The sequence below is a fragment of the Magnolia sinica genome, chromosome 10, assembly GCF_029962835.1.
Source record: "Magnolia sinica isolate HGM2019 chromosome 10, MsV1, whole genome shotgun sequence".
Lineage (NCBI taxonomy): Eukaryota > Viridiplantae > Streptophyta > Magnoliopsida > Magnoliales > Magnoliaceae > Magnolia > Magnolia sinica.
In genome coordinates, this window is record NC_080582.1 from 81,817,041 (window position 1) to 81,836,856 (window position 19,816).

General features: G+C 36.5%; 1 protein-coding gene across 6 annotated transcripts in view; it reads right to left on the reverse strand.

Annotated features, from left to right (window-relative positions):
- Window positions 1-19,816, reverse strand: part of LOC131217159 (anaphase-promoting complex subunit 4) — a 70,474-nt gene that overhangs the window by 35,403 nt on the left and 15,255 nt on the right. For 5 of the 6 annotated variants that reach the window (XR_009157209.1, XR_009157210.1, XM_058211957.1 and 2 more), the window contains 6 exons: window positions 18,637-18,717; window positions 14,206-14,360; window positions 13,726-13,886; window positions 13,490-13,590; window positions 13,318-13,392; window positions 9,589-9,768 (listed from right to left, as the gene is read on the reverse strand). Coding sequence is in view for 4 of the 6 variants with exons in the window: in XM_058211957.1 (XP_058067940.1) it covers window positions 9,589-9,768; window positions 13,318-13,392; window positions 13,490-13,590; window positions 13,726-13,886; window positions 14,206-14,360; window positions 18,637-18,717 (753 nt within the window). In the remaining 2 variants the exon portion in view is untranslated. The remainder of the gene's footprint in view (window positions 1-9,588; window positions 9,769-13,317; window positions 13,393-13,489; window positions 13,591-13,725; window positions 13,887-14,205; window positions 14,361-18,636; window positions 18,718-19,816) is intronic. The other variant, XM_058211956.1, reaches the window with a different exon arrangement.

Here is a 19,816-nt window from a genome sequence, read left to right on the forward strand (position 1 = left end):
CTAGCAACAGGTGCCACCGTCTATGTCACAACGACCTCCACTACATCCTTCCGCCTCACAACTATCCTAGAGACCACCTCAGCCATATCCACAGTGGTCGCTATAGTCGTACCCGAGGCCACCACAGCAAGGACCTTCATCGGTATATCAGAGACCACCTCAGCAACCACCACCACAGGTTAGACCTCAGCAGTACTAGTAGTCAAGGCAGGGAATTCAGGCACTACGACCACAAGCTCAAGGCCGAGTCTACGCCCTAGTACAGTCGGGAGACGACACGGTGCAGCCGTACGAGAACTTGGCGCAACAATACGAGGGCCCAATTCAAAGTTATGATGTTCCAGCACAGTCTGAGGATGGAGCGACCTAGACTTTTGATGATGCCGCACCCTTATATGAGGATCCAGCACCACCAACAGATGACATTATTAAGCTTGACATCGAGGCTAGCAGCGATGCAGTTGAAGGTACCATCGTCATTTATTCATCCTTAGCTAGAGCGTTATTTGACTCTGGAGCATCGCATTCATTTATTTCTTACTGCCTTTTATGCTCACTTGGGTTATCTCCTACTCCCTTAGATAAAAAGTTAACGATAGCAAACCCCATTGGTAATTCAGTGGACCTAAGTTACATTTGTAAATCCTGTCCGATCATGATCGAGAACGTAAATTTACCAGCTAATCTTATAGTTATGCCGATGCGAGAATACGATATTATATTGGGGATGGATTGGTAATTTTTATATCGGGCAAAAATCGATTGTTTTAGGAAGATGGTCATATTAAATATCGATGGGCGAGCACCATTACAATTCCATGGGACGTGAAGGAAGGGAGCACCGGTTAGTTTGTCAGCCATCTCGGAAGTTGAACCTCAAGGAGTAGAACAAATTTCAATTGCTAATAAATTTTCAGAAGTATTTCAAGATATGCCTGGATTACTGCCAAAGAGAGATGTTGATTTCACAATCGATTTGGTACCTGGGACTACACCAATCTCCAGAACACCATACCTTATGGCACCTGTTGAATTGAGAGAATTAAAGGAGCAACTTCAGTAGCTCCAAGACCAAGGCTTCATTAGAGCTAGTACGTCGCCGTGGGGTGCATCGGTATTATTTGTAAGAAAGAAGGATGGGTCTTTGAGGCTATGCATTGATTGCCGTCAACTTAATAAGGTGACTATCAAGAACAAGTACCCGCTGTCAAGGATAAATGATTTATTCGATCAGTTAAAGGGAGTTAAATATTTTTCAAAGATAGACCTACAGTCCGGATATCATCAGTTGAGGATTAGAGATGAAGATGTACCCAAGACTGCCTTTAGGACTCGGTACGACCATTATGAATTTCTAGTGATGCCCTTTGGACTGATGAACGCTATAGCAGTATTTATGGACCTCATGAACAGCGTCTTCAAACCTTATTTGGACCAATTCGTGATAGTGTTCATAAATGATATTTTTATTTACTCCAAGACGCAAGAGGATCATGCTGAACACCTTCGAATAGCTCTTCAGACTCTAAAGGACAATCAGTTGTATGCCAAAGCTTCAAAATGTGACTTTTGGAAGAATGAAGTAACGTTTTTTGGGCACGTGGTATCGGAAAAAGGAGTGTCCGTAGATCCATCGAAAGTTGAACAGTGTTAAATTGGGAGCAGCCCACCAATGTGACAGAAGTGCGCAGTTTTTTTGGATTAGCTGATTATTATAGAAAGTTTATTGAGGGATTCTCTAAGATAGCAAGGCCGTTGACTAACTTGACCAAGAAGGGCACTTCTTTTAAATGGAATGAAAATTGCGGGCAAGCTTTCTCTGAATTGAAGAAGCAATTAATGGAAGCCCCAGTACTTTCTTTACCAGCAGAAGGGGAAAGATTTGTGGTATATACTGATAGATCTTATCAAGGGTTGGGATGTGTGCTGATGCAAAGTGGTAAAGCAATAGCATTCGCGTCAAGGCAGTTAAAACCTCATGAGCAGAATTATCCCACTCACGACTTAGAGCTTGGAGCTGTAGTGTTTGCCTTAAAAATTTGGAGGCATTATCTTTATGGTGAGCAGTTTGAACTGTACTCAAATTACAAGAGTTTAAAGTATCTTTTTTTATCAAAATGACCTAAATATGCGGCAGAGGAGATGGATGAAATTCTTGAAGGATTATCATTTCGACATCTGCTATCATCCAGGTAAGATGAATGTCGTAGCCGACGCGTTAAGCAGGAAGACGCGTAAGCTGGTGGCGAGTTTAATGATTAAAGAATGAGAGATGCTTGATATAGGTAAAGATTTTGAAGTCGGACTTCGTATCGATGAACCTCAAGCTTATATCGGTAATTTAGTGGTGCAACCCACTCTAGTTAGTAATTTCTTAATTATTCATTTACATTAGCCCTTTAATTCTTATATTAGGATGTAATTATTTAGGATTTTCTTTTCTAGGTGCGACGAATAATAGAAGCGCAGAAGAATGATGCATAGCTACAAGAGAAAATAATAAAAGAAGCGGGAAAGGACAACTCGGAGTGGCGAGTAGGCTCTGATGGTAGGGTTAGATTTCAAGGGAGATTGTGTCCCAGACATCTGAATTGAAGCAAAAAGTCTTAGATGAGGCGCACCGCACAAAATTCACTATCCACCTAGGAGGAACGAAGATGTACTGTGATGTACGACGTCAATATTGGTGGAGGAATATGAAGAAGGAGATAGCCAACTACGTTGCAAAGTGTCTTACTTGTCAGCAGGTTAAAGCGGAGCATCAGAAGCCGTCGGGACTTTTACAACCGTTACATGTTACAGAGTGGAAGTGGGAGCATATATCGATGGATTTTATTGTCGGATTATCGAAAACAAGCCGTCATCATGATGCGATATGGGTGATCATGGATAGGCTAACAAAGTCAGTACACTTCCTTCCTATACGTATTTCTTCATCCCTAGACGAGTTAAGCAAACAAAATATCGAAGAGATCGTTAGGCTTCACGGCATTCCTATGTCCACAATATACGATCGAGACCCCAGGTTTACATCACGCTTTTGGAAGAGTCTTCAAAAGGCATTGGGAACGACACTAAACTACAACACGACTTTTCATCCGCAGACTGACAGACAAACGGAGCGGGTAAATCAAATCCTCGAAGACATGCTCCGTAGCTGCATTCTTGACTTCAAGGGAAATTGGGACGACCACCTCTATTTAGTAGAATTCGCCTACAACAATAGTTTCCAGTTCAGTATTGGCATGGCGCCATTCGAAGCTTTATACCGAAGACCCTGCAGATCACCAAGTTGTTGGACTGAAGTGGGTGAAAGAACATTGTTAGGATCGGAACTAGTTGAAGAGACATCCGAGAAGATTGCCGTCATCAAAGAACGTATATGTTCACAGTCGCCAGAATAGCTATGCCGACAATCGCCGAAAGAACTTGGAGTTCGCCATAGGAGACCATGTGTTCTTGAAGGTATCCCCGATGAAAAGAGTTATGCGATTTGGGAAGAAAGGAAAATTGGCACCACACTACATTGGACCATTCGAGATCTTGCAGAGAGTAGGCCTCGTAGCCTACAGACTAGCCTTACCTCCTCAACTTTTTGGCATCTACGGCGTATTTCATGTATCTATGCTTCGGAAGTATGAGAGAGATGCATCACATATCATTGACTAGGAGTCGCTAGAAATCCAGGAGGACATGTCATACATAGGGCAACTGATTCGCATCCTCGACAGGAATGAGCAAGTACTTCGAACAAAATCTATACTACTCGTGAAGGTTCAGTGGGGGCATCATGGCGAGGATGAAGCTTCGTGGGAGCGAGATGATGAAATCCGAGAGAAGTACCATTATCTCTTTATATGATAGGTATGTTAAATTTCGGGGATGAAATTTTTGTTAAGGGGGGTAGAATGTAACAACCCATTTTTTTGTGGGAACTCACCCCACCGTCCGCTTCTGTGTGGCCCACCTGAGTTTTGGATAAGCCTCATTTTTGGCCTTATATCTTTTCTTGGCCAGGCCGAGATGATGGACGGAGTAGATTTATGTCATCGTTAGTAGGACCCACCACATCTAAAAATTAAAAATTTTAAAATATAAATAAAAATATCTTTCACACGCCGATTAAACCACTTTCTCCATTCTTCCTTTTTGTACGGTAATGGACGCCGAAATCGTCCCATAATCCCCACTCTTCCATTCCATTACGTACCCCTTTATAAAAATAAAATAAATAGAATAAATAAATAAATAAAAAGAGAAAGAAACGAAGGAAACAATCAAATAAAAAATAGAGAGAGAGAGAGCTCTGTAGATCAAGAAAAAGAGATTAAAGTGGGACCGGATCATCAGACTTTTAAGGTAGGTGGTCTTATCATGAAATTTATCATTTTCAGTTATTTATTATGCTTATTTAATCCAAAATTTTGTTAGGAATATTATTGTTAGTTGAATTTTTATGTAGGGAATCTTATTCATTTATGAATTTCTATTTTATATATTTCTAATATTTAATGCTAAAATAATTTATATATAAATAAAATAAAATAAATTCACATAATAAAATAAATAATTTATCTAAGTTTATATTTTAATTTATTAATTCTTAAATTTTTGTTAAGATTAAAAATTAAATATGAATTATTTCTAAATTTTTAAAAATTAATTAACATGAAAGTAAATTATTAAAAATAGATTAAATTCAAATTAATTTATGCATTTATTTAAATTAGTAAATTTGAATTAATTTTAAAACATTTTTAATTAATGAGTATGTTAGTTATTAAATTTAATCGTTTAATTAATCCGAATTATATATATATATATATATATATATATTCAAGTTAAAAAGTAAACCAAAAATTTAAATTCCAATCATTTATAATACTTAGAATTAATTATAATAAAAATAATAATTTAAAATTTGAATGTAAAAAATAAAATAATAAATGTCATTTCCAAATTAATAACTTCCTTAAACTTATTAAATTTATATATAAAAATAAATAATGATAAAATCCTGAATTTAGATTTAAAATAATTAGATAAATTTTTTAAGATAGATTAACTTAAATTATTAAATAATAATTTAATTACATTATTAATGTTATATTATAGAAATCGGTGTAATATTTTTGTTTCTGTAAAGATTAAAATTCAAATTTTAATTCTAAAATTTTAAAGAGTTAATTAAATTAAATTTAAAGGAACTTAAGTTTAAGAAAGTTTTCAAAATTTTGGAATTGAAACTAAAATTTCTTGTACATTATTTCACAGAAATTTCTAAATTAAATAATAGTAAAATAATATTTTATTTAAGTATTTGAATTATTAAAGTTTCAACAAAATTTAAATCTAGAATTATTAATTAGAATTATATTGTTGATATTTGACTGTGAAATAATTATTTATCTTACATGTATGTCTACCACTCATTGAGCATCAATTTTAATATGTTGGACGTAACGACTGAGTCCCACCAATGATCCGCCTCCACTTCTAGCATGTAAATAACCAATTCTGCTTTCTGGAATTCATTGCACTTTATAACCGTGAATATCTTATCAATCTATTTCTTCCACACCTCAGCCTCAGATAGGTCAGGCCCACCCTTAAATACAAGCGGCCTCTATCTTTTGAACCTTTCCAATAAAGTTCCTGTCCCTTCGTTAGCTACATGAATGGTTTGAGTTTGACTTTGCGCTTGAGTTTGTCTTATCTGATAGCCCACAAGAGTCGTAAGATCTCCTATGGTCCTAATAATTCCACCCATAAGTGACCCGTTTTCAGTGGTATCGGGACCAGGAGCTCCTGATGTGGCTCCGACATCAATGTTTTGATCCACCATAATCTACGATTAATTGAACATGTAAGCTTAGTGTGTGACAATCAAGTTAGGTTGTAGTAACTAAATTGAATTCTAAGTATCATTAATGGAGTGCATACTATTTAAGGTCTCTAGGAGCATGAAAAATTTATTGGATTGCAAGAAAGGTTTGATGATCTAAAAGACTAACACATGAAGATTAAGAGAATTCAAGTAGTGACATGTATCAAGGTTGTAGTGCAGAATATTCAGATTCTTAAGATACTATTCCCGCTAATGTTTCTGATACTTATAAGCATTGAATTGATCTAAAAATTTTTATGAGGATATATATATATATGAGTCTACTATAATTCTCTAAAATTTCAGCCTAATACAAAGTCTACAGAAATATCAAAAATTCGGATAATTAGGTCTGTCCAGAAACAAACAATTTCTAACTAGTATACACAACTTAATATTGGAAAACGATAAACCTAGATTTACATTTTTGAATTATTTTTTACTGAAACTACACTTGTTAATCTACGACTGGGATTTTAAATCAACTTAAAAGGAGTTTTAATTAATTAGTTATGACTTTTGTAAGTTAAGTGTTTTCTGCTTACTATTGTTATCCAATTTAAGGTAGTATTCTAAAAATTCTTAAAAATTCCTTAGGGTCCAGATTTGGGTTATTAGTTCAATGTCAAGCCTAAAGAAGATCATATCTGATGTCAATATAATGTAATGATTCCAAAGTTTATATTTCTATTTTTCCTATCATAAAAGTAAAGGGATTTAATATATGTTTGGGTCACTAATTTTAAAGACAACCCTAGGTCCACAATTTTTAATCAAACCTGGCTTTGATACTAACTTGTCACGCCTCGAAATTTGAGTACCCGAATAAGGTCTTCGGGACCTGAATCCCAAGGTTCGTGAGTTATAATATAATGACATTTATTACAATCCAGTTGATTCAATAAATATTCACCATCATCTAAAAGAAAATACAGCTGAAATGTTTATTAAATTTAACTCTTTTGATAGTTTTCCTTTTTTACATTGAAATTTGAATATAAACTAAACCTAAATAACAAAAAAACTGAATTGAATTAAAATTAAACCTAATTTTCTAGAAAATAAAGCTAATAGTAGAGGCCTGCCTGCTCGTAGTATTCCAGCTCTGCACCTGTGCATTTTTTTAGTAGGATGAGCATAACAGCCCAGTAGGGTCATTTCTTACCCAAAATTTAACATGTTCAGATAATATCAATTTTATAACAATGAAGGAAAATAGAATACAGATAATGAAATTTAACAACAGAATTGTAAAAATGCGATGCATGTGATATTTCCATGAATACTCATAACATTTATATCATTTCTTACAACACCGTACCCAAGTGGATGGTCACGTTGCATTAACGCCCACGCATTGGTACCTCATGTTGATTGACCCATTTATACATTAGCTGGTCAGACTACTGCTCCAGTTGTACCTCTGACGTATGTCCGCGCACACAATTGTACTCATACGCCGTACACAAAGGAGACTCCAAAGGATCCAGTGGGTTCTAGGGTCTTTCACCCAAGGGACACGATTGCCCTACTTGCTGGCTTTAGGGTCTCTCACCCAAGGGACACGATTACCCTACTTACTAATTTAGGGTCTTTCACCTAAGGGATACGATTGCCCTACTTGCTTACGTTACATCCAACATATTAAAATTGATGCTCAATGAATGGTAGACATACATATAAGATGAATAATTATTTCACAATCAAATATCAACAATATAATTCTAATTAATAATTCTATATTTAAATTTTGTTGAAACTTGAATAATTCAAATACTTAAATAAAATATTATTTTACTATTATTTAATTTAGGAATTTCTGTGAAATAATGTACAAGAAATTTTATTTTCAATTCCAAAATTTTGAAAATTTTCTTTTACTCAAGTTCATTTAAATTTAATTTAATTAACTCTTTAAAATTTTAGAATTAAAATTTGGATTTTAATCTTTACAGAAACAAAAATATTACACTGATTTCTATAATATAACATTAATAATGTAATTAAATTATTATTTAATAATTTAAGTTAATCTATCTTAAAAATTTTTATCTAATTATTTTAAATCTAAATTCAGGATTTTATTATTATTTATTTTTATATCTAAATTTAATAAGTTTAAGGAAGTTATTAATTTGGACTTGGATACTATTATTTTTATTTTTTTTTACATTCAAATTTTAAATTATTATTTTTATTATAATTAATTCTAAGTATTATAAATTATTGGAATTTAAACTTTTGGTTTACTTTTTAACTTGAATATATATATATATAATTCGGATTAATTAAACGATTAAATTTAATAACATACTCATTAATTAAAAATATTTTAAAATTAATTCAAATTTACTAATTTAAATAAATTCATAAATTAATTTGAATTTAATCTATTTTTAATAATTTACTTTCATATTAATTAATTTTTCAAAATTTAGAAATAATTCATATTTTATTTTTAATCTTAACAAAAATTTTAGAATTAATAAATTAAAATATAAACTTAGATAAATTATTTATTTTATTCTGTGAATTTATTTTATTTTATTTATATATAAATATATATATAAATTATTTTAGCATTAAATATTAGAAATATATAAAATAGAAATTCATAAATGAGTAGGATTCCCTACATAAAAATTCAACTAACAATAATATTCCTATCAAAATTTTGGATTAAATAAGCACAATAAATAACTGAAAATGATAAATTTCAGGATAAGATCACATATCTTAAAAAGTCTAATGATCCGGCCCCGCTTTAATCTCTCTCTGGATCTATAGAGCTCTCTCTCTCTCTCCCTCTCTCTATTTTTGATTTGATTGTTTCCTTCGTTTCTCTCTCTCTCTCTCTCTCTCTCTCTCTCTCTCTCTCTCTCTCTTTTTTTATAGAATGGAAGAGTGGGGATTATGGGACGGTTTTGATGCCCATTACCGCACGAAAAGGAAGGAAGAATGGAGAAAGTGGTTTAGTCGGCGTGCGGAAGATATTTTTATTTTTATTTTAAATTTTTTAATTTTTAGATGTGGTGGGTCCTACTAACGATGACATAAATCTATTCCGTCCATCATCTCGGCCTGGCCAAGAGAAGATATAAGCCAAAAATGAGGCTTATCCAAAACTCAGGTGGGCCACACGGAAGCGGACGGTGGGGTTAGTTCCTAAAAAAAATGGGTTGTTACATTTTTTTTGTAAGAGTTTTAATATACAACCTTAATTTATTTAATAAATTATTTTTTTTTTATTAAATAAGGCGTGACAATATCCCCCACGAACTATTATTTAATAAACATACTAGGGTACTTCTCTCGGATTTCATCATCTTGCTTTGTGACACTCTGTCCCAAGAATCAGGCCAGTCCCTTCATCAGGTGGACCAGGTAGAAAACAAATGGATGGAAAAAAGAAAAAAACATGGACTTCAGTGATCCAATTGTTTTCCACAACACTATGGCCCACCTGATGAGTGGACTAGCCTTATTTTTGTGCCACAACATCTAGATGAGGAGGCGTGCCTAATGGATAGCTTCGATCTTGCACACATGTGGCAGCTTGTCAGCTGGTACACATGTTGGGCATCTAGGGGTGTTGGGTTATATGCATTATCCATCTGTGAGATGATCAAACCCCTACTGACCAAGGTACAGTTGACCTTTTAAGAAATAATATACATGAAAAGAAGAAGCCTCAAGCAAACCTGATATGTTACACCTGCTAGCACCCTTAGAAACCGTTCAACCTGCACGAGCAACATTCCAGCTTTTTCCGTAGCATTATGTATAAGATTTTCGTCCAGTCCAATGCTCTGATAGCGTGCGCGCCATCTTGAGAGGCCTTTCAGTTCTCCAATTCTAAATCCAATAATTTCCGTAGCAGGCTACAAAATACAAAATTAAAAATATTTCAATGCTTCAATATCATTCTGTAAAACTAGGATGTCAACGGAATAATTAATGAAAGCATCAAATTAAATAATTGTAAGAACATGTCACATGGAGAGAAATAGAAAGAAAGAAGCACTTTTATTTGATAATAACAATTCAATAGAACTGTAGCAACAATTCAGAAGAATCAATAATAAATAAGGACAAAGCATAGAGTTTCTCAAGTGGCTTAAAATATATTTAGCATGCACAGGGTATGGATCTATATGCTTCCTTATGACTCAAAACTTCCTGGCGCATATTAACTGATCATCTTCAGCACTGTGAAGCATGCATGCACATATACACCATCCAACTTTTTTTAAGCATATTTAGTGAGGAAATGATGAAAAGCTAGATGAGCAACCAGCTTTAGAAGACATACATGTATGCGTTTATGAATGTCCTAGTTAGCAGCAGTGTTCGAGTTGTCGGTATCGCTACAAGTTTCGCTGGGCAAAGATAAAGATATAATATTGTTATCGCCGATAATATCGCCGATAACTGGAAATGCAGGGAAAATGGTGGAAACATAGAGAAAATGGTGGAATTTTTCAGTGAAACTTCAGAACATGCCTAAATACACATATTTACATATTGAGTAATAAAAAAATTACAAAAAGAATGCATTAAATGATAAGTTTCCATTTAATAGGGGCCAAAAGGATGTCCAAAGCTCAAGTGGACCACATGATGGATGGATTGGATCTCATCTCAATTTACCATGCTGGTACATATAGTGCCATTTGAGCTCCTTAATGTACACAAATTACAGATGGAAGTGCATAGATCCAGTTGATCTTAACTGTTTGATTTTGCCCATTGAATTTATACTTTTGACCAATTTTCAAATTTTATTTTATTTTTCTTTCAATTTGTAATTGTATGGTGTCCCATGATTCGGTGATCCAAACTGTTTATATGATGGGCCTCAGCACCAATGCTTCGTGCACCAAAACTCTCCCACATCAAAATTTATGTGAACCCCAAAAAGGTATCAATCGCAGGGCGTTCAATCCTCCACTGCTTTTTACAGTGTGGTCCACTTGATTTTTGGATCTGTCTTATTTTTCAGATCAAGACTTATGAAGAGCTCACCAAGTGGAAGGACGGTTTGGATATAACTTATACCTCGTGATGGGACCCACAGAACTTGGTGACATCAACACACTGGTTTGTGTTACACCAGCCAATCCACTTTGGAAGCGGATTGCGTACCGAGTAACTTAGTACGCCAGGCATACTGAATAAACTCTGTGGGGGCCACCGTCATTCATGCACGGTATCAATGCCGTCCATCCGTTTAATCATATAAATTTATATATTTATTCCAAATATTAAGAATATCCAAATCTCAAGTGGATCACACCATCGGAAACAGTGTGAATTGAATTCTACAGTTGAAAAGTTCTTCGTGGCTACATAAGTTTTACATAAAGATGATATTTGTGTTTTCCTTTCATCCATATTTTTTTTATGTTATTAATAGTTTGGATGAAAAATAAACATCATTAGGAGCCTCAGAAAGGTTTCAACAGTGGAAATTAATACTTCCACTGTTTCCTGTGGCATGGTCTACTTGTGCTTTTGATATACTTCAATTTTGGCCTCAACCCTTAAAATAATCTGTAAAAATGTATGAACGGTGTGGATAAACCACATGAATTCACAGTGAGCCCAACAGAGTTTACTCAGTACCATAAGAGGAGGGTACTGAGTAACTCAGTACGCAATCCGCTTTCATCCGAGTCCGGTATCCCACGCGCGTGGAGGATCCGATGGCCAATGAAAGGCCACCGTGATGTATGAAATTTATCTGCACCGTCCATTCATTTTTTCATATTATTTTAAAACATTATCCAACAAATACATAATATCTAAATCTCAAATGGGCCACACGGTGGTAATTAAATTAATACCGTTGAAAAATTCTTAAGGGCCACATAAGTTTTAGATCAAGATTATTATTTTTTTCTCTCCATCTAGGTGCATATTATCATATCAAAGGGTTGTATGTAAAATAAATAATACAGTGGGCCATAGGAAGGTTTCAACGGTGGGCATCCTTAGCATCATTGCTTCCTATGGTGTGGTCCACTTGAGCTTTTGATATGATTTATTTTTGGTATAGTACTCTAGAATGATATGAAAAGATGGATGGACGGTGTGGATAAGATTCATACATCACAGTGGTCCCTCAGTGGCCCTTGGATCCTCTCCTGTACCGAGCTACGAACGGACCAGGCGGTAGGTGATCCGCACGCTCATCCGCTGAAACAGATTGGCTACTGCCACTGGCAGATGGCTGGTGGTCGGTGCTCCGTGGGCCCACTATGATTTATGTGTTTCATCCATACCATCTATCTATTTTTATAGATCATTTTGTGGTATGAAAAAAAAAAATGAGGTATATACTAATCTTAATTGGACCACATTACAGGAAAAAGTTTTGAATGAACTTAGACCATTAAAAAAATTTTGGGGGCCATAAAAGTTTTGGATCAAGCTGATCTTTGTTTTTTACCTTCATCTGGGTCTGTGTGGCCTAATTAACAGATTGGATGTCAAATAAACAGTACAGTGGGCCTTAGGAGGATTTAAATGGTTGATATCCAATCACTATTATTTTCTTGTGGTGTGGTCCACCTGAGATTCGTATCCCTCTCGATTTTGGAATAAAGCCCTAAAATGATCCGTAAAAATGGAAGAACAGAATGGATAAGATACATGCATCATGCTAGGGCCTAGAAAGGTTTCAACGGTTGAAATCATTATACCCACCATTTCCTATGGTATGATCCACTTGATCTTTGGATTTGCTTCAATTTTGGGATCAACCCCTTAAAGTGGATGGAAAAACAGATGGATGGCGTAGATAGACCACATACATCCAAGGTGGGCCCAACTGAGTTCAGTCAGTATGATAAAAGCGTACTCCGTAACCGATTTCCCACGAAAACCTTAGATAAGGCCGGTGCGACTGCGAGAGGGTTTTTCGCTGGAGGGAAAAACCAAAAAAAAAAAAAAAAAAAAAAACCCTAAAGAGGGTTTTGCGGGGAGACGATGGTATGCAAAGGGTTTTGCGGGAGATTTCAAATCCCTAAATCTGTACCAGCTCTGTCGATCGAGATTCGAGAAGATCTTCCTGTTCCGACTTCCGATTAACCAGGTACGTAAATCACTCTCATTTTTTCCCCAATTTTTACGTATTCACGCAATTTCAGCCCCGATATTTCGATTTTTCTTCCGATTTATTCACGCAGCCCCAATGATGTCGCCCGTATTTCGATAATATCGCCCATATCAAAAAAATCGCCGATATTTCGCTGATATTTCGCCGACAACTAGGAGAGAAACGAAAAAAGGGGTTTTCGGTGTCGCAGGGCTGGCGACACCGATAATATCGTCGATATTATCGACTTTTCGCCGACAATTTGAACACTGGTTAGCAGTAAGTAACATGACATTAACATAAAAGCCACATAGCAAACCAAAACATGCACCTGGAGATGCTCACGGATGATAAGATGAAGTTCTTTTCCAGCACTGTCTACAGCCTTTGCCACCCGCTTCAGTCCCTGTTAAAAGAAAAAAAAGAAAAAAAAGAAGTAACACTGAATAAACACTGACAATCAGTCTGCTAGGCACAATTTTTTATGCTAAGGTTGACAATACCACTTCACCAAGAGAGCTGACTAGAAACTGATGGATTGGTGGACTTGTCCGAGCACCACCTAAAAGGCTGAGGAACTCCTCTTGAGAAGTAGAGTCAAGTCCTGTGGAAACAATGAATAGAAGAAAAACACAGTAAAATAAATAATAGGAAAAGTAGAATAAAAGATCAAAGAGAGAATGTGTTCCAAATAAGCTGTTATTTTTATTTTTAACAACATCAAGTCATTAGTAGCTACCATGGTCATTAATCAAAGGAGACAGAGAGTCAAACTTCTCATGAAATGTGTGCATAGCATCAGACCATTGCTTATGCATCAGTGGTAGTGAAGCCCGGACAACCTCAATTAGATCCTCTATATTTGAAGCTTGTTGAGCCACCTGATGGAGCTCATTTTTCCTACAAAACGAATAACATGCACAGATTCAATTGGGAACAGTCTGTACTTCATAGTAAAAAATGCAGCAAGGTCAAAATCAGCACATGTGATACATCAAAAATCCAATGCATGACCAAATAGAGCCCAACAAATTAACTCAGGACAAACAACAAGCTGATTAACAATGAAAGGAACAGAATAAAGTGATGAAGATGAAGATTGAATAATTTCACGTGCTATATCCAATTCGAGTCAAATATACCCACCAAAAATGGTAAAAGAAAAAACTAGAAACCACTGCACCATTTATCCGAACTCATATAGGATGGGGTTGCTCACCTGTTCCGAAATATGGAGGTACTGAGAAGTACAGAATGCAGTCCAACTGAAGAATCATGTTTATAAGTGCATTTGTCTTTCAGGTCGACCTTGTCTTGAACCAGTTCCCCAAAGCAAAGAACGACCAATTCACAGAGATTCTTTGACAAAGCCACCTGAAAAACAAGACCATCTATCCACCTAGTGAACTCAGCTTCTGTACAACTATGTATAAATGATAAAACAGAGAAGGCAACATTGTTCCCACATAACCAGAGCAGCTAAATGGCACGAGTGAAATTCGAGCAATCCAACAGTTCATCCTCCAAGGTATATCATGAGTCCATTAGTACAAAATTACCTGAGTTTACAGAACAAAACATACACATGCATAGATGATGGTTTCTGCAAACAACATGCTTGCTTATAATTTCAAAATACAATGCTTTTGTTTGAGATACAATGAACCAAGTAAGAGAAGGTGGATCTTCTATGCCTGGGGGATGAAAAGGGGCAAGCATCGCAAAAGAGCTAGGAGGTTGTGTTTGATAGTTTTACATTGAGTATCAGAATAATCTGTTTAGGGTTGGAAACAGTCAACAAGCTCTATACTCTGGTTGGATACATACTGCATGCAGGTATGCTCCCATGAAGATGTGAAATGGCCATCTTGCAAATTCCTGGTCTGTCTTTTGGAACAAGTTGAATTTGCCTGTGGAATGAAACTATGAGAGGGAAACTATGGAAACATTTTTCGAGTGGGGCTTCTTTTTTTGTTTGTTTGAAAGGTTACAAGAATTTTAATAAACGAAAAACAGAAAATACAACAGACAAGGGGCGCCGAGGAGGCGACCCAAATTACCCAAGGAAATCCAAATTACAACCCTTTAAAGATAAACAGTGCCAGCCCATTCTATGACTAGCCCTCTTGCCCTTTGAGAAATACCAACCACTTGCTGGAATTATTAAAGCACCTATTGTTTCTTTCTTCCCAGATGGCCCATCAAATTCCAAGCAAAGCCATTCCCCAAATCAGATTCTTTGGTCCCTAGGCACACTCCATGCCAAGCATGGATCATACAGTCCACTGACGCCGGGGAGGCCCACCTCAATTGGAAGCGATTAAGCACATCTGCCAAACCGGACCAACCTAGGGGCAGTGCAGAAAAAGATGGTCCACCGACTCCTCATTATGCATACACAAGCTGCATACATTTGGCTGATCATAGCTCCTTTCCAGAGATTATTGATAGTTAGGACTTTCTTCCTACCAACCAACCACCCGAACGCCGTTTTCTTTGGGAGAACTTTGTATGACCAAACAAATCTTGTGCTCCCAGCAGAATCTTGATGAATACTCTTTCATAGGAGGGAATAGAAGGATTTGACAGAGAACTTACCTGATTTGTCAGCCGACCACACCATTTTATCCAGCTCAAATGGGTCCGGGACGAAAAGATGTATATGCTCCAAAAGAGCAACATAATCCTCAATTTCGTCACCCCAAAGGAAATGCCTACATGGAGGCTCCCAAACCACCATACCTCCAATATGGGAGTAATTGTCGACAACCAAAACAGAAGGATTCAGGGCCAATCGGAAAATATTAGGAAATTCATCCTTTAATCCTCAATTTCGACCACCCACGCGTCCTCCCAAAATCTGATTCTTTCACTGCTGCCCAATGAGAATCCTACACCTTCCTTAGAAGATGACTTCACAGAAGAGACCCCTTTCCATAGGGCCGACACTCTGTAGAGCAAGGATTCCCTACTTATCCACACTTACAATGAAGCACCTCTTTCGAAAGCCCCCCCACCCTCCAAATGCACCAGGGGCCACTGAATCTCTCCTTCTTAGCAGACAACTATTCTCGAAGCTCCAACCTTCTGTCCACCTGATTTGGGTCATAAACATGGGTGAATAACCATTGGAAACCAGATGAGTTATCCTTCAGCACCACAGAGACTGAGAAGACATTGGCCCACAAAACTGATTTCGTCCAAATGGAAGAATCCCAGGCCACCAGAATTCCACCAGATCTGCCAACAGCAGGAGAAGCTACCAAGTCTGCATTCTTAGCTCCTCACAGGGTCCCCAAGAGTTTGGCATTGAAGTCTTGCACCTTAGTTTCCTGAAGCATAACCAGTTGCGCCTTATATCTATTACAGACATCCTTAATTTGTCTTCTTTTTCCCTTGCACCTTATATCCATGTTCTAGTTCATACATTTGACTATATTTATAGCCTTTTACAAAAATCACTAATTAACACTAAAAAGCCAAAGAAAGAATCCTGCTGGATTACAGAAGACTTTTCCTAAACTATCTCCAAACAAAGTGTCTAGATAAGCAAATAAAGAGTTCAAATCAAAGTCAACTTCTATGGGAAAAAACAATGGAAGAAACTGAAAATCTGCAACTAATGACTCCGAACTAATGTAAAATCTTTATATACCAATCATCTGAAGCTATATACCAATAGTATGATGTTAAATACTACCAAAAGGCATGTATGTGCTGTAAAGTTTGTACAAGGGAATAGTGCCAACCGAATATGCTATACTGTTAAAAAAAAGGGTACAAAGGCAGTAAGGTTTCTGTAGTTTTTGTAAATTAAGAGTAAAAGAAGATAGGGAGAAGAATGAGGGAGAGAGAGAATTAGGGTTGGACGTCCCCTCTCTCCCCTTTGATATTATAATAAAAAGAATATGACAAAAATACCCTTAGAAAGAGATGAGAGTTGGGAGAAGAGAGAAAGAGAGAATTAGGGTTCGAAATCCCCCCTCTCAGCTTTTATATTATAATAAAAAAAATGACAAAAATACCCTTATGTAACAAAAGCCAGCATAACAACTAATTAACAAAGGTAAAAAGACTACGGTCAAAGACAAGTGGGCTATACGGTGGAATGGCCCACATTCACATCCCTTAACAGTTTCCATAAGAACAAAAAACAATATCATTCGATTGCAATATGGGCCTGAAAAGGTATCCAACTGGTATATATAGCCACCTGATTGATCCTGCGGGCTCCACAGTCCAATCAGACCATTAGATGGGCCATTCAATTGGATCTGTGAGTCCAACATTCCAATTGGACTGTTGATCTTGCCCAGAACATTAATCTGGACAATTCATAAAGCACCGAACTTCCATCCGATCAATCTGCCTGGTATGGCCCAAATCTAAGATACAGATGGTTGTCTGATCAACATCTTCAATTTGGATAGCTGGATCTTTAATCAGGAACCTTGCATGGCTTGATATTTGATCAACCAGCAATAGGACCACTGCGTGGTCTCCCTTTGGATGACTGGACTGTTAAGCATCAATCTCATTGCCCCAGTTTTTGAAGGGATGGAAGGTAACTAATCAGGATACACTGTTGTAGTGCGTACAGACAAATGAATAAGCTCTGCATAGAGGTTTGCTGAAGAGGAATCTTAAAATCAGAAACCAAGGGCATCCATGACCAGGCTATTTTTCGGGGGTTTGCTTTAATGAGGGCCATGCAGTTTTGCTTTTGGTGAGGCTATCTTAAACACAACTGGTATTGAGGCCCAAGTCCTAGAGTTACAGAATGCAATTGAGCTACTGTACCAACTGCCACACGCAACACTGCAGTGATTCTCTCTGTCATTGAGCAGCTGAAAGGAAATCCCGCACACCCGACGCCACCCCCCCCCCCCCTTTCAGCTGTATATCAAGAGATGCTGTACCATTTCTCTTCTTTCGGGGCCTAGGTTTTTAGTATTCATGAAAGGCAAACTCTCTGTCTATGACTTATCATAAAAAGAGAATTAATGCTGCATTGTTTGTATCTCCTTATGATGTAGCATAACAGAGCCAATTCTAAACTGGTTTTGGGCCATGTCCATGTCTAAACTTTCTTTAATTTCAGCATCAGTTGACTTCTGTTGTGAAATGACAACATATAATCATGAAAATATACAATGGGAGTGATATATGTATATATATATATATATACATATATATATATAGAGAGAGAGAGAGAGAGAGAGAGAGAGAGATGTCATGGAAACACTGTTGCAATGAATCCAAAGACCCAAGAGAATGAGAAACCAACACCATGTCACTGAAAATGTTAATATCGTCACTACTCACTAGTCGCAAGTAGGACACAACTATCAGTTACATTGACGAACACTAAAGATGATAACTGTAGTCAACCAACATCCTTATATGAAGATTAAAAACATAGCATATTATATATGCCATTTCATGCTTGTTCTGTCATATCATTACTTCAAATCGAAATACAAAATGAATATCATGGCAAATAAGTTTACCCAAATTGTATATGGTACAAAAGAAGATATGTCCAAAAGAATTTTTAAATTTGCAATATCTATTAATCCATTTCACCTGGAAAATCAACAGGTTCTAAAAAAGAGTATACTTAAGGACTACAGTGTATATAGAAGCATACCTTGCATATAGAAGCATTTTGAAGACGATATGTAGTTTCTTTCTCCAAAGATGGAGTATGAATAGAGACTTCGTGTATATTCTGGTAAATAACTCCCACACATGCAGCAGTTTGTTAGCATATGAAGAATCAGTTTTGATCACTAGTCAAACTCGTTATTGTTAAATTGATCAAACAAATGACATTTAATTACAAAGCCGTCAAACTTAGGAAAGATAATAAATTTGATGTAGCCACATCCATACCAGCTATAGATGAATGACTTCATCTAATAACATGGGCTAAACATGGGAGGATTTTTTCTATGATATAGTTTCTATGATGGAGAGCACAAAAAGAAAATTTATGCCTATGATTATTGATCGGGGGATGCCACGATACATAGACCGGAATTTAAGGGTGCTACTAAGGAAGATTTCTTTCAGGATCAGAAAATTGCGATGGATGGTGAGGACTTCAAAGTTAAAGTTGTGGAAGGCTGGAAGCTGTTGGGGTTGTGTGTACATATGACCATCCATGTGTTTATTGTGGTGTTTTAGTTGCCTTTTAGTACTAATGGCATTTCTGTCCCTTTACTTGCTTTTATTAATAAAGTTGTCATTAGGATTGTGAGACCTAATCACCTATCTTTCTAGCAGATGTTTTTCCCTCTCTCTCCTCTCTTTTCTTCTTCACTCTTCTTCATTTTGTTGCTTTCTTATTGTATCAAAGCAATTCGATCTCTGCATTTAACCCACCTAAAACTCTTTTTTCTTCTTTCACTTTTATCCCAATAAGAATGCAACAGTTGTACAGCTGATTTCCAAATTTTCAGTTATTTAGAAAGCCATCTGCAAGGTATTCAACAATGGTAATGGTGGCCATACCAGACAGCCTTATGGCCATTATGATACGGACCGTAACGGCATTACGGCCTTGTAATGATTGATTTTTTTAGGGAAGAAAGTATCAGCCCTGTATCAGACTGTTTAGGCCCCATAATGGCTGTTACACGGCCATTACGGGCCTCTTCTTTTTTCTTTTTCAGAACAGGTGTCACAGCCCCAATTGGATAAGGGGGCTCCCATCGTTACAGCCATTACGTAACCATTTGTGAATACCACGGCAATAAAGTTATGTTAGCAGTCATAGTGTGAACAAAAATCTTGCATGGTTTAGACTTGATGTGATCAAGGGCTGA